The 19,467-nt window shown below is 47.3% G+C and overlaps 2 protein-coding genes across 3 annotated transcripts in view; both read right to left on the bottom strand.

Moving 5' to 3' along the window:
- The window catches only part of CLCN4 (chloride voltage-gated channel 4), a 456,505-nt gene that overhangs the window by 323,824 nt on the left and 113,214 nt on the right, over window positions 1-19,467 (bottom strand). The gene's annotated exons all lie outside the window — the stretch shown is intronic.
- The window catches only part of SHROOM2 (shroom family member 2), a gene marked incomplete at its 5' end in the record, with an annotated part of 133,117 nt that continues 129,823 nt past the window's right edge, over window positions 16,174-19,467 (bottom strand). Inside the window, 2 exons of one of the 2 annotated variants that reach the window (XM_082680593.1) lie at window positions 16,174-16,569; window positions 19,172-19,444. In XM_082680593.1, coding sequence (XP_082536719.1) covers window positions 16,303-16,569; window positions 19,172-19,444 — 540 coding nt within the window. In that variant the 3' untranslated portion in view covers window positions 16,174-16,302. The remainder of the gene's footprint in view (window positions 16,570-19,171; window positions 19,445-19,467) is intronic. The other variant, XM_082680594.1, reaches the window with a different exon arrangement.

Genomic DNA, 19,467 nt, shown 5'->3' with positions numbered 1-19,467 from the left:
CTGGATCATATGGTAATTCAATTTTTAGTTTTTTAAGGAACCTCCACATCTGTTCTCCAAATTGGCTGTACCAATTTACATTCCCACCAACAGTGTAAGAGGGTTCCCTTTTCTCCACACCCTCTCCAGCATTTGTTATTTGTAGAGTTTTTCATGATGGCCATTCTGACCAGTGTGAGATGGTACCTTATTGTAGCTTTGATGTTCATTTCTCTGATAATTAGTGATTTTGAGCATCTTTTCATGTGCCTATTAGCTATTTGTGTTTCTTCTTTGAAGAAATGTCGTTTTAGATCTTCTGCCCCTGTTTTGATTGGTTCATTTATTTTTTTGTTGTTGAGGTGTATGAGCTGTTTATATATTTTGGAAATTAAGCCCTTCTCAGTTGCATTGTTTGCAAATATTTTCTCCCGTTTTGTAGGTCATCTTTTCGTTTTGTTAATGGTTTCCTTTGCTGCGCAAAAGCTTGTATGTTTGATTAGGTCCCATTTGTTTATTTTTGCTTTTATTCCTATTGCCTTGGGAGACTGACCTAAGAAAACATTGGTGCAACTTATGTCAGAGAATGTTTTGCCTGTGTTCCTTTCTAGGAGTTTTATGGTGTCATGTCTTACGTTTAAGTCTTTAAGCCATTTTGAGTTTATTTTTGTGTACGGTGAGAGGGTGTGTTTTAAATTTATTGATTTACATGCAGCTGTCCAACTTTCCCAGCACCACTTGCCGAAGAGACTTTTTCCCATGGTATATTCTTGCCTTTTTCGTCAAAAATTAATAGACTATCGGTGTGTACCGTCCATACCAACACATACACTCACACACAGGCACCTCAGTGTAACTAAATTCACCGTGTGTACCAGCACAGACCACACAAACACGCACTCACACATGGCTCACTGTGACTCAATGCACTGCCTATGCCAGCACACACACACACGCACATAGGCACGGCTCAGTGTAGACTGAATGCACAGCTTATACCAGCATACACACACACACACACACACACACACACACACCCCTCAGTGACTCCATGCAAAGCCCATACCAGCACACACACACACATACACACATCTAAGTATGACTCAATGCTCAACCTATACCAGCACACAGACACACCGACACACACACACAAACGGCTCACTGTGACTCAATCAGACATAGATACACAATTTGTACAAATCGATAAGAAAAAGGTAAAGAACCCAAGCAGGTAATAAGCAAAGGCAATGGATTCACAAAAGACAAAACCTTGTTGCCAGTGGCCGTGAAGAGGTGCTTAACGTCCGAGATGCTTAAAGCCATGCCTCCTACCGCAAAGGGGAAGTGAGGAAACGGGACTAATTCACGACCCGCTGATTTGAAAATTGGTAATTCAGGAGTGTGATTCAGCAGTAGCCAGTAGAGCTGAAGGGGATGACCCTTTCGAATCCGCCATTCCTCTGCTGGAGTCCCAAACTTAATTCTTCTCTAGGTATAACAGCTAGAGAAGCTGTGCACACCTGCCCCATCAAAGGAGCAGTGATACTCAATGATTAGAAACCACCTAAATGCTCATCGACAGGGAATGTGTTAATAAATTCTGTTTATAAAGTATAATACCTTAAAGCAGTTAAAGTTAACTAGGTCTAAATCAACAGGGGGTAAATCATAACGTTAAGCAAATATGGGACATGCCGTGGTGATTACATTTACGTGTAGAATTTAAAAGCTCAGGACAATACTATATTGTTTACAGAACATAGTTTTGTAATGAAAGCCTGAGATCAAGGATAGGAAAAATAAGCAGCAGCTTCAGATCAGAGGTGACTCTGGGGAAGGAAGGAGAGAAGTTAGTTGGACATGGGGACCTCCAACCCTACCTGTAAACTTTTTCTTTCTTCAAAATATCTGAAGTAAAAGTGGCAACAATTAACATCTGTCGAATTCGAGTAGTGATTAATTGGGTGGTATAGTTTTCTCTGTATATTTTATACATGGGAAATCTTTAATACTTTAAAGACGGTTAAAACACCTAAATGACCAATTTAAATCAGGGAAGCAAGGTCCAACGAGTCCACAGACCGGAACACCAGGCGGCCTTTAGAAACCACCATGTCAGAGAACTTAGGGAAGCAGGGAAATGCTTAAGAGACATTTGATGTGAAGCGTAGATTAGAAAATTGTTGTATGGGGGACTTTTTGTCAGCAGACTTTTAAAAAAAGATGTACCTTCCTCTTTTCGTAATGCCACATGGTCCCTGATTATAGGTGAGTTGTCTTTTCTCCAATATGTCAGTTTTTACAGTGAATGTATAGTCAGTTATCAGAAAAATAAACAACCTAATGATTAATTTGTAGCAGCAGCCTGTCGAAATAAACAGCTGAAGAGCGAGCAGCGTTCAATTTCAGACCAAACGCCTTGAAATTATTTTTGCTATTTACTGTGCTTATGCTGCCCTCCGGTGGAGAAATAGAAGAATGCTTATGAACGCAGAGCAGTTTATAAAATGCAGATGTGTTCTTCACATGTTGATAAAGATGCTATATAACTTTATTAAAAATTAATACATGTGCAATGTAAAAACCTTAAAGTACCAGGAGAAATACAAAGAAAGGAAAACCTCACCCATAATCTCTCTTTATTATTAGCTCAGGATTCTGAGTTCCTGGGCAGGGGAGATAAACAAGGTGAGGGTGTAGTAGTTCGTTCAGTATAAAGTCAACTTTTCTGCTATTGGAGTGCTAACCTAGACCTTTTTTTTTTAAAATTAATTTATTTATTTGTTTATGTGGCCGTGTTGGGTCTTCGTTGCTGCGCGCGGGCTTTCTCTAGTTGCGGCGAGCGGGGGTGGGGGGCTACTCTTCGTTGAGGTGTGCAGGCTTCTCATTGCCGTGGCTTCTCTTGTTGCGGAGCACGGGCTATAGGCGCGCGGGCTTCAGTAGTTGTGGTGCGCTGGCTCAGTAGTTGTGCTGCACGGCCTTAGTTGCTCCGCGGCATGTGGGATCTTCCCAGACCAGGGCTCGAGCCCGTGTCCTCTGCATTGGCAGGTGGATTCTTAACGACTGTGCCGCCAGGAAAGCCCCGATCCACCTTATCCCTTGATGCATTTTGTGGTAAACTGCAGACGTGAGTACATGTCTCCTTAAGTATCTCAGCAAGCGTGGCATTAACTAGTGAGCCGTGTTTGTTTACAGTGCTTTTCTTTGAACGTAAACTTTACACAGAGTAAAATACACCCGTCATTGTTTTTTCTCTCGGTCATTTTCTTTTCTTTTTTATTGAAGTGTAGTTGATTTACAACGTTGTGTTAATTTCTGCTGTACAGCAAAGTGATTCAGTTATACATATATATACATTCTTTTTGAATATTCTTTTCCCTTATGGTTTATCATAGGATACTGAATATACTTCCCTGTGCTACACGGTAGGGCCTTGTTTAGTCCATGTATAATAGTTTACATCTGTTAACCCCAACCTCCCATTCCATCCCTCCCCCAACCTCCTGCCCCTTGGCAACCACGAGTCTGTTCTTTATGTCCGTGAGTCTGTTGCTGTTGCATAGATATGTTCATTTGTGTCATATTTTAGATTCCACATATAAGTGATACCGTATGGTATTTGTCTTTCTCTTTCTGACTTATTTCACTTAGTATGGTAATCTCTAGTTGCATCCATGTTGCTGCAAATGGCATTATTTTGTTCTTTTTTATGGCTGGGTACTAGTCCATTGTATACATGTACCACATCTTCTTTATGCATTCATCTGTCAGTGGACACGTAGGTTGTGTCCATGTCTTGGCTATTGTGAATAGTGCTGCTGTGAACATAGGGGTGCATGTATCTCTTTGGATTAGAGTTTTGTCTGGGTGTATGCCCAGGAGTGGGATTGCTGGATCATATGGTAATTCAATTTTTAGTTTTTTAAGGAACCTCCACATCTGTTCTCCAAATTGGCTGTACCAATTTACATTCCCACCAACAGTGTAAGAGGGTTCCCTTTTCTCCACACCCTCTCCAGCATTTGTTATTTGTAGAGTTTTTCATGATGGCCATTCTGACCAGTGTGAGATGGTACCTTATTGTAGCTTTGATGTTCATTTCTCTGATAATTAGTGATTTTGAGCATCTTTTCATGTGCCTATTAGCTATTTGTGTTTCTTCTTTGAAGAAATGTCGTTTTAGATCTTCTGCCCCTGTTTTGATTGGTTCATTTATTTTTTTGTTGTTGAGGTGTATGAGCTGTTTATATATTTTGGAAATTAAGCCCTTCTCAGTTGCATTGTTTGCAAATATTTTCTCCCGTTTTGTAGGTCATCTTTTCGTTTTGTTAATGGTTTCCTTTGCTGCGCAAAAGCTTGTATGTTTGATTAGGTCCCATTTGTTTATTTTTGCTTTTATTCCTATTGCCTTGGGAGACTGACCTAAGAAAACATTGGTGCAACTTATGTCAGAGAATGTTTTGCCTGTGTTCCTTTCTAGGAGTTTTATGGTGTCATGTCTTACGTTTAAGTCTTTAAGCCATTTTGAGTTTATTTTTGTGTACGGTGAGAGGGTGTGTTTTAAATTTATTGATTTACATGCAGCTGTCCAACTTTCCCAGCACCACTTGCCGAAGAGACTCTTTCCCATGGTATATTCTTGCCTTTTTCGTCAAAAATTAATAGACTATCGGTGTGTACCGTCCATACCAACACATACACTCACACACAGGCACCTCAGTGTAACTAAATTCACCGTGTGTACCAGCACAGACCACACAAACACGCACTCACACATGGCTCACTGTGACTCAATGCACTGCCTATGCCAGCACACACACACACGCACATAGGCACGGCTCAGTGTAGACTGAATGCACAGCTTATACCAGCATACACACACACACACACACACACACACACACACACACACACACACACACACACACACACACACACACACACACCCGTCAGTGAGTCCATGCAAAGCCCATACCAGCACACACACACACATACACACATCTAAGTATGACTCAATGCTCAACCTATACCAGCACACAGACACACCGACACACACACACAAACGACTCACTGTGACTCAATCAGACATAGATACACAATTTGTACAAATCGATAAGAAAAAGGTAAAGAACCCAAGCAGGTAATAAGCAAAGGCAATGGATTCACAAAAGACAAACCTTGTTGCCAGTGGCCGTGAAGAGGTGCTTAACGTCCGAGATGCTTAAAGCCATGCCTCCTACCGCAAAGGGGAAGTGAGGAAACGGGACTAATTCACGACCCGCTGAATTGAAAATTGGTAATTCAGGAGTGTGATTCAGCAGTAGCCAGTAGAGCTGAAGGGGATGACCCTTTCGAATCCGCCATTCCTCTGCTGGAGTCCCAAACTTAATTCTTCTCTAGGTATAACAGCTAGAGAAGCTGTGCACACCTGCCCCATCAAAGGAGCAGTGATACTCAATGATTAGAAACCGCCTAAATGCTTATCGATAGGGAATGTGTTAATAAATTCTGTTTATAAAGTATAATACCTTAAAGCAGTTAAAGTTAACTAGGTCTAAATCAACAGGTGGTAAATCATAACGTTAAGCAAATATGGGACATGCCGTGGTGATTACATTTACGTGTAGAATTTAAAAGCTCAGGACAATACTATATTGTTTACAGAACATAGTTTTGTAATGAAAGCCTGAGATCAAGGATAGGAAAAATAAGCAGCAGCTTCAGATCAGAGGTGACTCTGGGGAAGGAAGGAGAGAAGTTAGTTGGACATGGGGACCTCCAACCCTACCTGTAAACTTTTTCTTTCTTCAAAATATCTGAAGTAAAAGTGGCAACAATTAACATCTATCGAATTCGAGTAGTGATTAATTGGGTGGTATAGTTTTCTCTGTATATTTTATACATGGGAAATCTTTAATACTTTAAAGACGGTTAAAACACCTAAATGACCAATTTAAATCAGGGAAGCAAGGTCCAACGAGTCCACAGACCGGAACACCAGGCGGCCTTTAGAAACCACCATGTCAGAGAACTTAGGGAAGCAGGGAAATGCTTAAGAGACATTTGATGTGAAGCGTAGATTAGAAAATTGTTGTATGGGGGACTTTTTGTCAGCAGACTTTTAAAAAAAGATGTACCTTCCTCTTTTCGTAATGCCACATGGTCCCTGATTATAGGTGAGTTGTCTTTTCTCCAATATGTCAGTTTTTACAGTGAATGTATAGTCAGTTATCAGAAAAATAAACAACCTAATGATTAATTTGTAGCAGCAGCCTGTCGAAATAAACAGCTGAAGAGCGAGCAGCGTTCAATTTCAGACCAAACGCCTTGAAATTATTTTTGCTATTTACTGTGCTTATGCTGCCCTCCGGTGGAGAAATAGAAGAATGCTTATGAACGCAGAGCAGTTTATAAAATGCAGATGTGTTCTTCACATGTTGATAAAGATGCTCTATAACTTTATTAAAAATTAATACATGTGCAATGTAAAAAACTTATAGTACCAGGAGAAATACAAAGAAAGGAAAACCTCACCCATAATCTCCCTTTATTATTAGCTCAGGATTCTGAGTTCCTGGGCAGGGGAGATAAACAAGGTGAGGGTGTAGTAGTTCGTTCAGTATAAAGTCAACTTTTCTGCTATTGGAGTGCTAACCTAGACCTTTTTTTTTTAAAATTAATTTATTTATTTGTTTATGTGGCCGTGTTGGGTCTTCGTTGCTGCGCGCGGGCTTTCTCTAGTTGCGGCGAGCGGGGGTGGGGGGCTACTCTTCGTTGAGGTGTGCAGGCTTCTCATTGCCGTGGCTTCTCTTGTTGCGGAGCACGGGCTATAGGCGCGCGGGCTTCAGTAGTTGTGGTGCGCTGGCTCAGTAGTTGTGCTGCACGGCCTTAGTTGCTCCGCGGCATGTGGGATCTTCCCAGACCAGGGCTCGAGCCCGTGTCCTCTGCATTGGCAGGTGGATTCTTAACGACTGTGCCGCCAGGAAAGCCCCGATCCACCTTATCCCTTGATGCATTTTGTGGTAAACTGCAGACATGAGTACATGTCTCCTTAAGTATCTCAGCAAGCGTGGCATTAACTAGTGAGCCGTATTTGCTTACAGTGCTTTTCTTTGAACGTAAACTTTACACAGAGTAAAACACACCCATCATTGTTTTTTCTCTCGGTCATTTTCTTTTCTTTTTTATTGAAGTGTAGTTGATTTACAACGTTGTGTTAATTTCTGCTGTACAGCAAAGTGATTCAGTTATACATATATATACATTCTTTTTGAATATTCTTTTCCCTTATGGTTTATCATAGGATACTGAATATAGTTCCCTGTGCTACAAGGTAGGGCCTTGTTTAGTCCATGTATAATAGTTTACATCTGTTAACCCCAACCTCCCATTCCATCCCTCCCCCAACCTCCTCCCCCTTGGCAACCACAAGTCTGTTCTTTATGTCCGTGAGTCTGTTGCTGTTGCATAGATATGTTCATTTGTGTCATATTTTAGATTCCACATATAAGTGATACCGTATGGTATTTGTCTTTCTCTTTCTGACTTATTTCACTTAGTATGGTAATCTCTAGTTGCATCCATGTTGCTGCAAATGGCATTATTTTGTTCTTTTTTATGGCTGGGTACTAGTCCATTGTATACATGTACCACATCTTCTTTATGCATTCATCTGTCAGTGGACACGTAGGTTGTGTCCATGTCTTGGCTATTGTGAATAGTGCTGCTGTGAACATAGGGGTGCATGTATCTCTTTGGATTAGAGTTTTGTCTGGGTGTATGCCCAGGAGTGGGATTGCTGGATCATATGGTAATTCAATTTTTAGTTTTTTAAGGAACCTCCACATCTGTTCTCCAAATTGGCTGTACCAATTTATATTCCCACCAACAGTGCAAGATGGTTCCCTTTTCTCCACACCCTCTCCAGCATTTGTTATTTGTAGAGTTTTTCATGATGGCCATTCTGACCAGTGTGAGATGGTACCTTATTGTAGTTTTGATGTTCATTTCTCTGATAATTAGTGGTTTTGAGCATCTTTTCATGTGCCTATTAGCTATTTGTGTTTCTTCTTTGAAGAAATGTCGTTTTAGATCTTCTGCCCCTGTTTTGATTGGTTCATTTATTTTTTTATTGTTGAGGTGTATGAGCTGTTTATATATTTTGGAAATTAAGCCCTTCTCAGTTGCATCGTTTGCAAATATTTTCTCCTGTTTTGTAGGTCATCTTTTCGTTCTGTTAATGGTTTCCTTTGCTGCGCAAAAGCTTGTATGTTTGATTAGGTCCCATTTGTTTATTTTTGCTTTTATTCCTATTGCCTTGGGAGACTGACCTAAGAAAACATTGGTGCAACTTATGTCAGAGAATGTTTTGCCTGTGTTCCTTTCTAGGAGTTTTATGGTGTCATGTCTTACGTTTAAGTCTCTAAGCCATTTTGAGTTTATTTTTGTGTACGGTGAGAGGGTGTGTTTTAAATTTATTGATTTACATGCAGCTGTCCAACTTTCCCAGCACCACTTGCCGAAGAGACTTTTTCCCATTGTATATTCTTGCCTTTTTCGTCAAAAATTAATAGACTATCGGTGTGTACCGTCCATACCAACACATCCACTCACACACAGGCACCTCAGTGTAACTAAATTCACCGTGTGTACCAGCACAGACCCCACAAACACGCACTCACACATGGCTCACTGTGAATCAGTGAACCGCCTATACCATCACACACACACACACACCCCCCCCCAAGTGTGACTGAATGCTCAGCGTATACCGGCACACACAAACACACAGACAATACTGTGACTCATGCAGACATTGAAGCAAATATACACACACACACACACGCACAGCTCATTGTGACTCAATGTACAGTCCATACCAGCACACACACACACACACAGCACACCTCACTGTAACTCAATGCTCAGACTGTATCAGCCCCCTGCAGAACATACGGCATAGTCTGACTCAATGCTCAGTCTATACCAACACACACACAAGCACACACGCACACACCAGTGACTCAATGCAAATCCCATACCAGCACACACACGCACACAGACACATCTAAATGTGACTCCATGCTCAGCCTGTACAAGCACAGACACACACATTGTGACTCATGCAGACCCTATACCACCAAATACACACACAGAAACACACACATACGCACGGCTCCCTGTGACTCAATGTACAGCATATACCAGCACACAGACACAAAGACTCACATGCATGGCTCAGTGTGACTGAATGTACAGCCTATATCAGCAGACACAGACACACAAAGACACACACACAAGGCTCACTGTGAGTCAGTGCACAGTGTGTAGCACCACACACACAGACCTCACTCAGTGCAAAGCCCTTACCAGCACACACACACACACACACACACACATTGTGACTCATGCAGACCCTACACCTCCAAATACACACACACAAACACACACACATTGTGACTCATGCAGACCCTACACCTCCAAATACACACACACAAACACACACACATTGTGACTCATGCAGACCCTACACGTCCAAATACACACACACAAACACACACACATTGTGACTCATGCAGACCCTACACGTCCAAATACACACACACAAACACACACACATTGTGACTCATGCAGACCCTACACCTCCAAATACACACACACAAACACACACACATTGTGACTCATGCAGACCCTACACCTCCAAATACACACACACAAACACACACACATTGTGACTCATGCAGACCCTACACCTCCAAATACACACACACACACACACATTGTGACTCATGCAGACCCTACACCTCCAAATACACACACACAAACACACACACATTGTGACTCATGCAGACCCTACACCTCCAAATACACACACACAAACACACACACATTGTGACTCATGCAGACCCTACACCTCCAAATACACACACACAAACACACACACATTGTGACTCATGCAGACCCTACACGTCCAAATACACACACACAAACACACACACATTGTGACTCATGCAGACCCTACACCTCCAAATACACACACACAAACACACACACATTGTGACTCATGCAGACCCTACACCTCCAAATACACACACACAAACACACACGCACGGCTGACTGTGACTCAGTGCACAGCATATGCCAGGCCACACACACACACACACACACACATTGTGACTCATGCAGACCCTACACCTCCAAATACACACACACAAACACACACACATTGTGACTCATGCAGACCCTACACCTCCAAATACACACACACAAACACACACGCACGGCTGACTGTGACTCAGTGCACAGCATATGCCAGGCCACACACACACACACACACACACACACACAGAGAAATACACACGGCTCACTGTGACTCAATGCCCAGCCTATACCAGCCCACACTCCCAGACACACACAGGCAGACACACACAGGCAGACACACGGCTCACTGTGACTCAATGCACAGCCTACACTACACACACACAAATAACACACAGCTCACTGTGATTCAATGCTTAGCCTATACCAGCAGATACACATGCACGGCTCACTCTGACACAGTGCACAGCCTGTACCAGCACACACACACACCACACAGCTCACTGTGACTCGATGCTCAGGTTATACCAGCACACAGACACACACACCCTACTGTGATTCAGTGCACACCCACACCACTACATACACACACACACACACCTCATTGTGACTCAATGCTCAGAATATACCAGCACACACACACACACACACACCCCAGTGACTCGTAAAACCTATACCAACACACAAAAACACATCCACGCAGCTAACTGTGACTAAATGCTCAGCCTATACCCACACACACACACACACACACGGCTGTGATTCATTGTACAGCCTGCACCAGGACAAAAACACGGCTCACTGTGACTCAATGCCTAGCCTGTAGCAACACACACACACACACACGGCTCACTGTGACTCAATGTACAGTTTTTACCAGCACACACACACACACACACACAAACACACCTTGCTGTAACTCAGTGCACAGTCTATACCAGCACACACATACACAAAGACACACACACGCACGGCTCACTGTTACTCAGTGCACCGTCCATACCAACATACAGACACACACACAGGCACATCAGTGTAACTAAATTCACAGTTTATACACGCACACACACAGAAAAACACGCACTCACACATGGCTCACTGTCAGTCAATGAGCTGCCTATACTGTCACACACACACACACATACACACCTACGTGTGACTCAATGCTCAGCGTATACCTGCACACAACACACAACTTAGTGTGACTCACGTAGACACTAAGCCAAATACACACACACACACGCACACGCACAGCTCATTGTGACTCAATGTACAGTCCATACCAGTGTGCGCAGACACGCACACACACACACAACACACCTCACTCAGTGCTGAGCCCCCTACACACACACACGCACACGCACACACAGCTCTCTGATTCATTGCACAGCCTGTACCAGCACACACACACACACACACAGACACACACGGCTGTGAATCTATGCTTAATATGTAGCAGCATACACACACACAAACACGCACTCACACATCTCACTGTGAATCAGTGAACCGCCTGTACCATCACACACAGGGACACGCACATACACGTCTCACTGTGACTCAATGCACAGCGTATACTAGCCCGTCCGCCCACACACACAGGCAAACGGCTCACTGTGACTCAGTGCTCAGCCTATACCAGCACACACACACACACACCTCCGGGGTTCTATTGTTTTAATGGGAAATGCAGAAAACACACACTCAGGATGCCTGGGCTTTCAGGGCACAGCCACAGGGCAGTACAGCTGACAGGTTAACGATGGAGTCAGTGTCTCCTGCGTCCCTGTGCCTGAGACTGGCTCAGCGTGTGCAGTGCAGCTGGCCCTGAAGAAGCAAAACGTTGAGCATCTCCTTCCATGGGTCGTGGAGTGCGGCACAAGGGTCACTGGCTCCCAGAAGCACCATCCCAGCAGCAGCCTAAGGTGCGTTTCCATTGCCCCCTGTGTGATGAATTCCTTGACCATATCAGAACTCACATAAGACAAGCAGAGTATCCTGGTAGAAGGCAAGCATAAAATGTAGGAGGCATTTGTGCATTTTTTAAAAATCTGTGATTTGGGTCAATTTTTTTCTTGTTCTAAATACAAATTCACTCTCCTAATTTTGAGTAATGCTTGTTAAGAAAAATCCCTCGCTCTTGGGGCTTCCCTGGTGGTGCAGTGGTTAAGGATCCGCCTGCCGATGTAGGGCTCACGGGTTGATCCCTGGTCCGGGAAGATCTCACATGCCACGGAGCAACTAAGCCCGTGAGCCACAATACTGACCCTGCGCTCTAGAGTCTGCGAGCCACGACTACTGAAGCCTGCGCACCTAGAGCCCGTGCTCCACAATAAGAGAAGCCACTGCAATGAGAAGCCTGTGCACCACAACGAAGAGTAGCCCCCCTCGCCAGAAGTAGAGAAAGCCCGTGCACAGCAACGAAGATCCAACACAGCCCAAAATGAATGAATGAATTAAAAAAAAAAAAAAAAGAATCCACCTGCCAAAGCAGGGGACACGCGTTCAAGCCGTGGTCTGGGAAGATCCCACATGCCGCGGAGCAACTAAGCCCATGTGCCACAACTACTGAGCCTGCACTGTAGAGCCCGCGAGCCACACCTACTGAGCCCGCATGCCGCAAGTACTGAAACCCACGCACCTAGAGCCCGCAACAAAAGTAGCCAGTGCAATGAGAAGCCCGCGCACCACAACGAAGAGTAGCCCCTGCTCGCCACAACTAGAGAAAGCCCAATGCAGCCAAAAATAAATAAATTTGTTAAAAACAAAAGAATCCCTCCCTCTCAATTGGCTAACCTTCGGGTCCCACCAACCTGCTGCACAGCAGAAGCGTTTCTAATCAGCCAACCAGGAGCAACTGCCGTGTGCTGGGTGGTTCCGACAGATGCGTTCGGATGCAGGGAAGGCACTTCCTCCAGGTCCAGAATACAGTGGTGGCAGCAGAAGTGTGGGCGCTTCCACTGGCACCCCTCTGATCCAGGCACTGGTCCTGAGCACATTAACACATCAGCTCAGTTGCTCTCACAACAGCTCTCCTCCAACTACAGAGGAGGAAGCTGAGGTTGGAGAGGCTGGCGCTTGCTCACAGCCATCCGCCCGAAGTGACAGAGCTGGCTTTGCTCCAGGAACTTGGCTTCGGGTCCTGGACGATTTCGTCCTCTTCGGTATCGGGCCCTGGTGTGGGAGGTGTGGTCCATCAACGGCCCCAACTCCTCACAGCTCCCTGTAGCCACACTCTGCCACGGGACTTACGGTTCCTTCCACTAAAGGGGTAGAGCACATGCCGCACCCTCTGACTTTGGGTTTGGCTGCAGCACTTGCTTTGGCAATGGAAGGTTAGCAGGTGCACTCTAACCAGAGACAGGAGAAGCACCGCTGGGACTGGGCTTGTTCTCTTATGCATCTGCCACTGACCTGCCCAGGCCAAACTCCTGGTGCCAGGAGGAACATGACAGGCACGTGGAGCAGAGCCTGATCTCCAATTTCATGAGCTAACGGAATACGTCTCACTGGACCCTGCTGCGATTTTACAGTGCTTGTTACACAGCACTGCTGTGGCAGGCACTGACTTATACAACCTGTGTCTGTGACATTTTCCTGACTGCAAATTGACTGCCCTTTACTAGGCTGGCAGAAATAGTCACATACATACATACACAGAATCAATGCCACCATTTATCAATGATTGAAGAATCTAATATACGGTAAGGATATTGCAATTCTTAAAAGAAAGGTGTAAATCAAAGACATGCTCGGTTCACGGAAGGACACCATTTATTTTGTGAACGTCAAGCAGAGTGATCTGTTGAGACGTAAGTGAAAGTATTGAGCGTGAAATCTGCACGCATCTTCCAAAGGCGCAACGCCCCTGACTGGAATCTCACTCTACAGAGCATTCCACAGCTGAGCTATGACCAAGGGTGAGCTATCAGCCACCACCGAAGAATGCCAAGGGCAAAGCATTAGCACCAGATTGTCTTCATATGCAATAACATAACTATATACAAAGTTATGTACACTGACTCACTGCAATCTGTGGGTCCCCACTAACCAGACATTGAAGAGGCAAACGGGAACGTTGTGATTCTATGTGCTTCGTTAAAAGGACAGTAGAGCACTGTATATTGCTATGTCGAAGAGAAAGGGCTCAAAAGACACCAAACAGCTGGATACAGACACAAATTCTATTCTCACATTTTACAGACATATCATCAAAATGATCACAATACTGTATTTGAAGGGAAAGAATCACAGGTAAAAGCTTTGTGACAATTAAAAACACGGAAATCACCGTGGTTGTCTCCCCGAAGGAGGAAGCAGGGGCAGTGTGCGGGGGGGGGGGGGTGTCCATGGACAGCCAGCTTTACCTTTCCTGACGTGATCAGTTTTCACAGCAAGTGACCCACACCACGTGGCAAGGACACTTCGTTGGCAGAAGAGGGATTTTTCAAGTCAGGAATAGCTTAATTGAATAGGAGTAAAAACTTGAAAAGGCATTTCTCTTTGGCGTCGGTGGGCTGCCAAAGGAGTGTTTATTTTGCCAGCATCACGGACGCCTGCCAGGTCGGCCCCCTCTACGGGTGCACGGAGATCACTGCGGCAGCCCGGGAGTCCAGTCTCCCCTCTGGCTGGCGAAGTATGGCCTAGTTAGTGTCCTTTAAGACATTTGCGTGCGTCTCTGTTTGGTAAGGCAGCAGCCACTGCTGACAGAGGGACATCTCCCCCCGCCGCTGGAAAACTTCTTTTATAGGAGTAAGAGGAATAAGGAGTAAAACGATCTCACAGGTCAAACCAAAGTCTGCACATGACCTCGACGTGAAGTTATCCTAGGGCTTCTCCCGCCATTAACCACACATTTCAACAGATGAGCACTGTGACGAAACTCACCACTCCACGGTGACCAGATTAAAAAGAAGTACGTGAGAACCACGCCACTGGTGGCTAAAACAGCGATTCACGTGCTTACTCGCCATGCATATATCCTCTTTGGTGAAGTGTCTATTTCAGTCTTTTGCCCACCTTTTAATCGGGCTGTTTGTTTTCTTACTGTTAAGTTTGAGCGTTCTTATACATTCTGGATACAAACGGTTTGTCACATACATGATTTGCAAGTTATTTTCTCCTAGCCTGTGATCTGTCCAGTGGAAAATGACAGCTTGACAGTTTTCTTTAGTGAATAGACTCTTTACCATCTCACAATTTCAACCACTAAAAAAGGGTACTAGGAGCTGTACACTGTATGGCAGAAAAAGATTGGGTCTAGGAGTTCTGTGGTCCACCGGGACCTCTGAGAAACCAGAGCAACGGTTCTCAAACGGTATGTGGCCCTTACGGCACGGTAACAAATAGAGGCAAAAAGAGAGAAATTGCCAATTGTAATTAAGGATCATACACACGCAAAATAAATGTTCTGGGGAAAGAGTAAGTTAAGAAATATCTCGTCGGCCTTAAGCAAAAAAACACCTAGCAAGCACATTTACCAGACACGCTTTTAGCCAAGTAATTTCTCTTCGCAGGAAAATACCATTTGAACCGTGACATCAGCCGAGAAGTCCTAAAACCGTGTGTCTGCTTTGCGTGTGTTTTAAAGCGCGAACGCTATTTAAGTGGCAATTTTAGAGTGAGTGAACCCAACATGTACGCTCTTCTTTTCACAGCTGGTTTTTAACCACATGGAAAACCATTCACCTTTGCAGAGTGTTACTAAAGTATCATCCTGATTTTTGCTGGGTCGCAGATCATCCTTACGGGACAGACAACGACCGCTCGACACTTCTGGGCCAACAGGAGAAGCCGGCAGCCGCCACCTCCCGTGACCCACCGGAGAGGTCGTGCGCCAGGCTTTGCCCGACACGCACTCATTGCCTCGTGAGAGGAGGAAGGGGTGCAGCGTGGGAAGACGGAAGGGCAGACCCGAGCCGGCAAGGACCACGTGCGTGCACCTCGGGACCAGAGCTCAGTCCGTACTCGGGAACTCACCGTTCACCGGGCGCCACATGGGGTTGCTTCCAGGCCAAGGGTGACGGGGAGCCACTCTGCTCAGCATTCAGGAGGGGAACTAAGACATTCAATCAATCACCCCAAACGCGCCCACGGAAATTATTGCTTTTCTAACGGCCATTTGGTTCTGGGAGGGATTCCCTCTCCAGGACCTAAGTCCAGGCTGGGGTTTTCATCTGCCTCCTGTTGCGTGCCCCGCTGGGGAGGCGTCGGGCCGCAGGCCCCTCATTTGCCTCTGTCGGGCGGAAGGCTGTCCAGCAGGCACTTGAGCTGCTCTTCGCCCAGGTGGATCTTGTCCTCCAGCTCGCGCTGCTCGATGAGGAGGGCCGACTTCATCCTCACGAAGTGCGCGTAGTCGGCCAGGCTGTCCTGGCTGAGGTAGCTGGCCAGGATGTCGGACACGATGCCCTCCCGGCGGTCCAGGTTCTCCTTCAACTCCTTGGCGTCCTCGTGCTGCTGGATCAGGACCCGCTGCTTCTCGAGCAGGGATTGCTGGAGAGACAGAGAGAGACGAGCCTGCTGGGGACCAGGCAGTGGCGGTGGGGGGGGGGGGCCGGGGGGGGGGAACGGTGTCCGGCAGCTCTTTTGGGGGCTGGTCCAGTGGAGACCCTGATGCCACCCGAGTTAGGGACCCGCGCAGAAGCACCTGGGGCGTGGGAAGGAGGCACCTCGCAGAGCAGAGGCCCCAGCGCCAGCTCCCCCGTTGGCGCTCTTGGGCCGCTGCCACCTCCACTTGCTCCTGTCTCCGTGAAAGGCCGTGAGGAACACGGGAGCCATCCAGGCACGAAATGCTCCAGGACCGGGAGATGCTCAGAAAGCAAAGGGCTGAGGCAGCTGGTGTGCGTCCAAGGCCTTTCCCTGCCGATACCGTGGCCAAACGGACACAAGGCGCAGGTTCTAAAGAGACTCAAGGGCAGGACTGCTAGACCCTGCCGGCAGACGGAGCTGCAGCCCGGGAGCAAAGCTGTAGCCGAGGCCGTGAGAGGGGGCGGCGGGGCGGCGGGCGAGACCGCGCCTGTCGGGGAGGTGCCCTCTCTCCTTCCGAGGGTCCCGCCCTGGGTCACACAGACGCCCCCGTTTCCAGAACGCAGCACTCGCTGTCTGCCCACAGGGCGCGCCCCTACTTCCCCTGCCCTCTCTAATGAAAACTGAGGGGGGGGACAGGTGAACGCGGTAGATGTCTGCAAGTGCCGGCTGGCAGAAGCCACGGACGCCCTGTCCTCGGTGCGAGTTTCTGACACCAGCAGGGCCACCTTGCAGCTTGGACATTCTACCCACGGCCACGCATGAGCATCCCGGGTGCGCGAGTGCTCTGCAGAGCGCCGATCCACAGAAAGAGCTCAGAAAAGGTGAGCTGCTATGAAACGGAGGCTGACAGCAGAAGCTGCTCCTGGGGTGAGGCTTCCGGGAAGTGCCCCTGACTGCACAACCTTTCGGGGTCACCTGTTCCGGGGGACACCTTGAGCTTCAGGTGCTTGTGAAACAAAGACAATGTATTTTCACGGCAAGAGGCAAGGTATAAGGCCAATTCTTGCCAACCAAAAGGGAAACAGACCTCAACTGATGCAAGAAATGCGGTTCGGGCCACTAAGGTCAGCTGGGCTCCCTGGCAACTAGAAGCTGCTGATGGGAGGGAGGGATTCACGTGTCTGCATCTGCCCACGTGCTCATTTTCTACCTGGGAAGACAGGGGAAGCGGCCTACAGCCTGAGGCCACATCTTTTCACTCGTTAGCGTGCCTGTCTCTGCAAACCGCAGCTTTCCCAAGCCCTGGCTGCCGGACCCGGAGATGTTCATCTGGCACCGGCCACACGGGAGGCTAGCCCACTGTGCTGCCCCTGGACGTGGTGACTGAGCACTCCTTTGGGTCCACGAAGGTGACGCTGCATCAGCCACACACAGCCACGGGGGAGAGCGCCTGTCTGCTTCTCCTCCCTCCCACGGCCCCCCTAGGGATGCAGTTAGGAGCTATGCAGCCAGGTCCCCAGGAGGACCACGGTCCCCGGTGTGTGACTGCTTCTACTTCCTCCAATTCTAAGTAAGGCTTGGTCAGTCCCAAGCAAGGGGAGATAAGGATGAGCTGAGCTGCAAAGATATTACTATTTTTCATTTAATCGATCCTTGAGAGTTTACTATTTCGATTACAAGTAAGTCTCTCTTTCCCATTCATGTTATTTCCCTAAGTTCTTTCAGATAAACTGGGCAAAGACGGCAAGAGCAGCAAAATGGAATGCGAACGTAACCCAAGGGGATCGGGGTCCAAGGGGATCGGGGTCCAAAGCCCGTTACTTTTTCGACCCTTATGCAATACGTTCCGTGATTGATAGTCACTAACGACTTGGCTAAGCACAAAAGATCACGGGCTCAAAGCCACGCGCTTTGTAAGATCTTTCTGTGTAACCTGAAACCACTCTCACCTGGAGTCCAGGGGGAGGGGTGCCTTTTCTGCTCCCCTTGTAGAGAAGTTAAGGTGCTTTATTAATGATGAAGATGATCATTTTGAAGGCCTATTATGTGGAAAGAAGCAAACTAGATGTGCTCCTGCTACCTGACCTACGAAGTAGTAAAGCCTGTAAGGTAGACGGTGTCTTGTGTGTGCAAAGAGCAGACACGCAGACCCACTAAGAAATGTCCCAAGTTGCACTGCTGTGAAGGGAGGAGGAAAGCAGAGCAGCTCTTAGACTCATTCTAGACCCTGCGGCCCTCTTGTGAAGTCCCAGCAACCAAGTCACCATCAAATGGCACTGTCACTGGGGGCCGAGGACTCGTCAGGCAGTGGGGGAGCTCCACTTACCCACTTACCTGCGGTGGGGAAAGGTTACTAGGAAGAGACCGACACTAGCAGCGGTCGTGAGACTATACGAGAAGAGGTCCACTCTCCCGGACGCGCGCCGCGCCGCCTCCCCCCCACCCCACCCCCCCACCCCCGCTACAAGGACGGAGCGAGCAAGCCCTGGGCGTTCAACGGCGTCTTGCGCTACGAGGCGGACAGGTGGCCGCGGCGGCTGAACGAGGCTTCCCGGCGGTCTGCTCCACCCCCCACAGGAAAGCCACACCCCGCCGCGCCTTCCAGGTCAGCCCTGGCCATAGTTACCCGATCGCCAGGAGCAGTGCCGTCGTCCAGATTGTTGAGGGCGTTTTCCACGCGGGCCAGGCGGCCGGACAGCGACAGCAGGAGGTTCACCACCTTGTCCAGGTCCCCGATGAACATGCGGAACTTGTCGAACTCGTTGGGCTTGCAGACGGCCTTGGCCAGGGCCTCCACCTCGTCGCCCAGCGCGCTGTTGGCCTGCATGTCCTCCCGCAGGCTCTGCCGCGCCTGCCGCAGCACCTGCAGCTTGCGACCGATGCTCTCGATGAGCTCCTGCTGTGGGCACAGGGCAGGGGACA

Source organism: Grampus griseus, assembly GCF_964374135.1.
Source record: "Grampus griseus genome assembly, chromosome: X".
Classification (NCBI taxonomy): Eukaryota; Metazoa; Chordata; class Mammalia; order Artiodactyla; family Delphinidae; genus Grampus; species Grampus griseus.
This window is presented reverse-complemented; position numbering and strand designations above follow the sequence as displayed.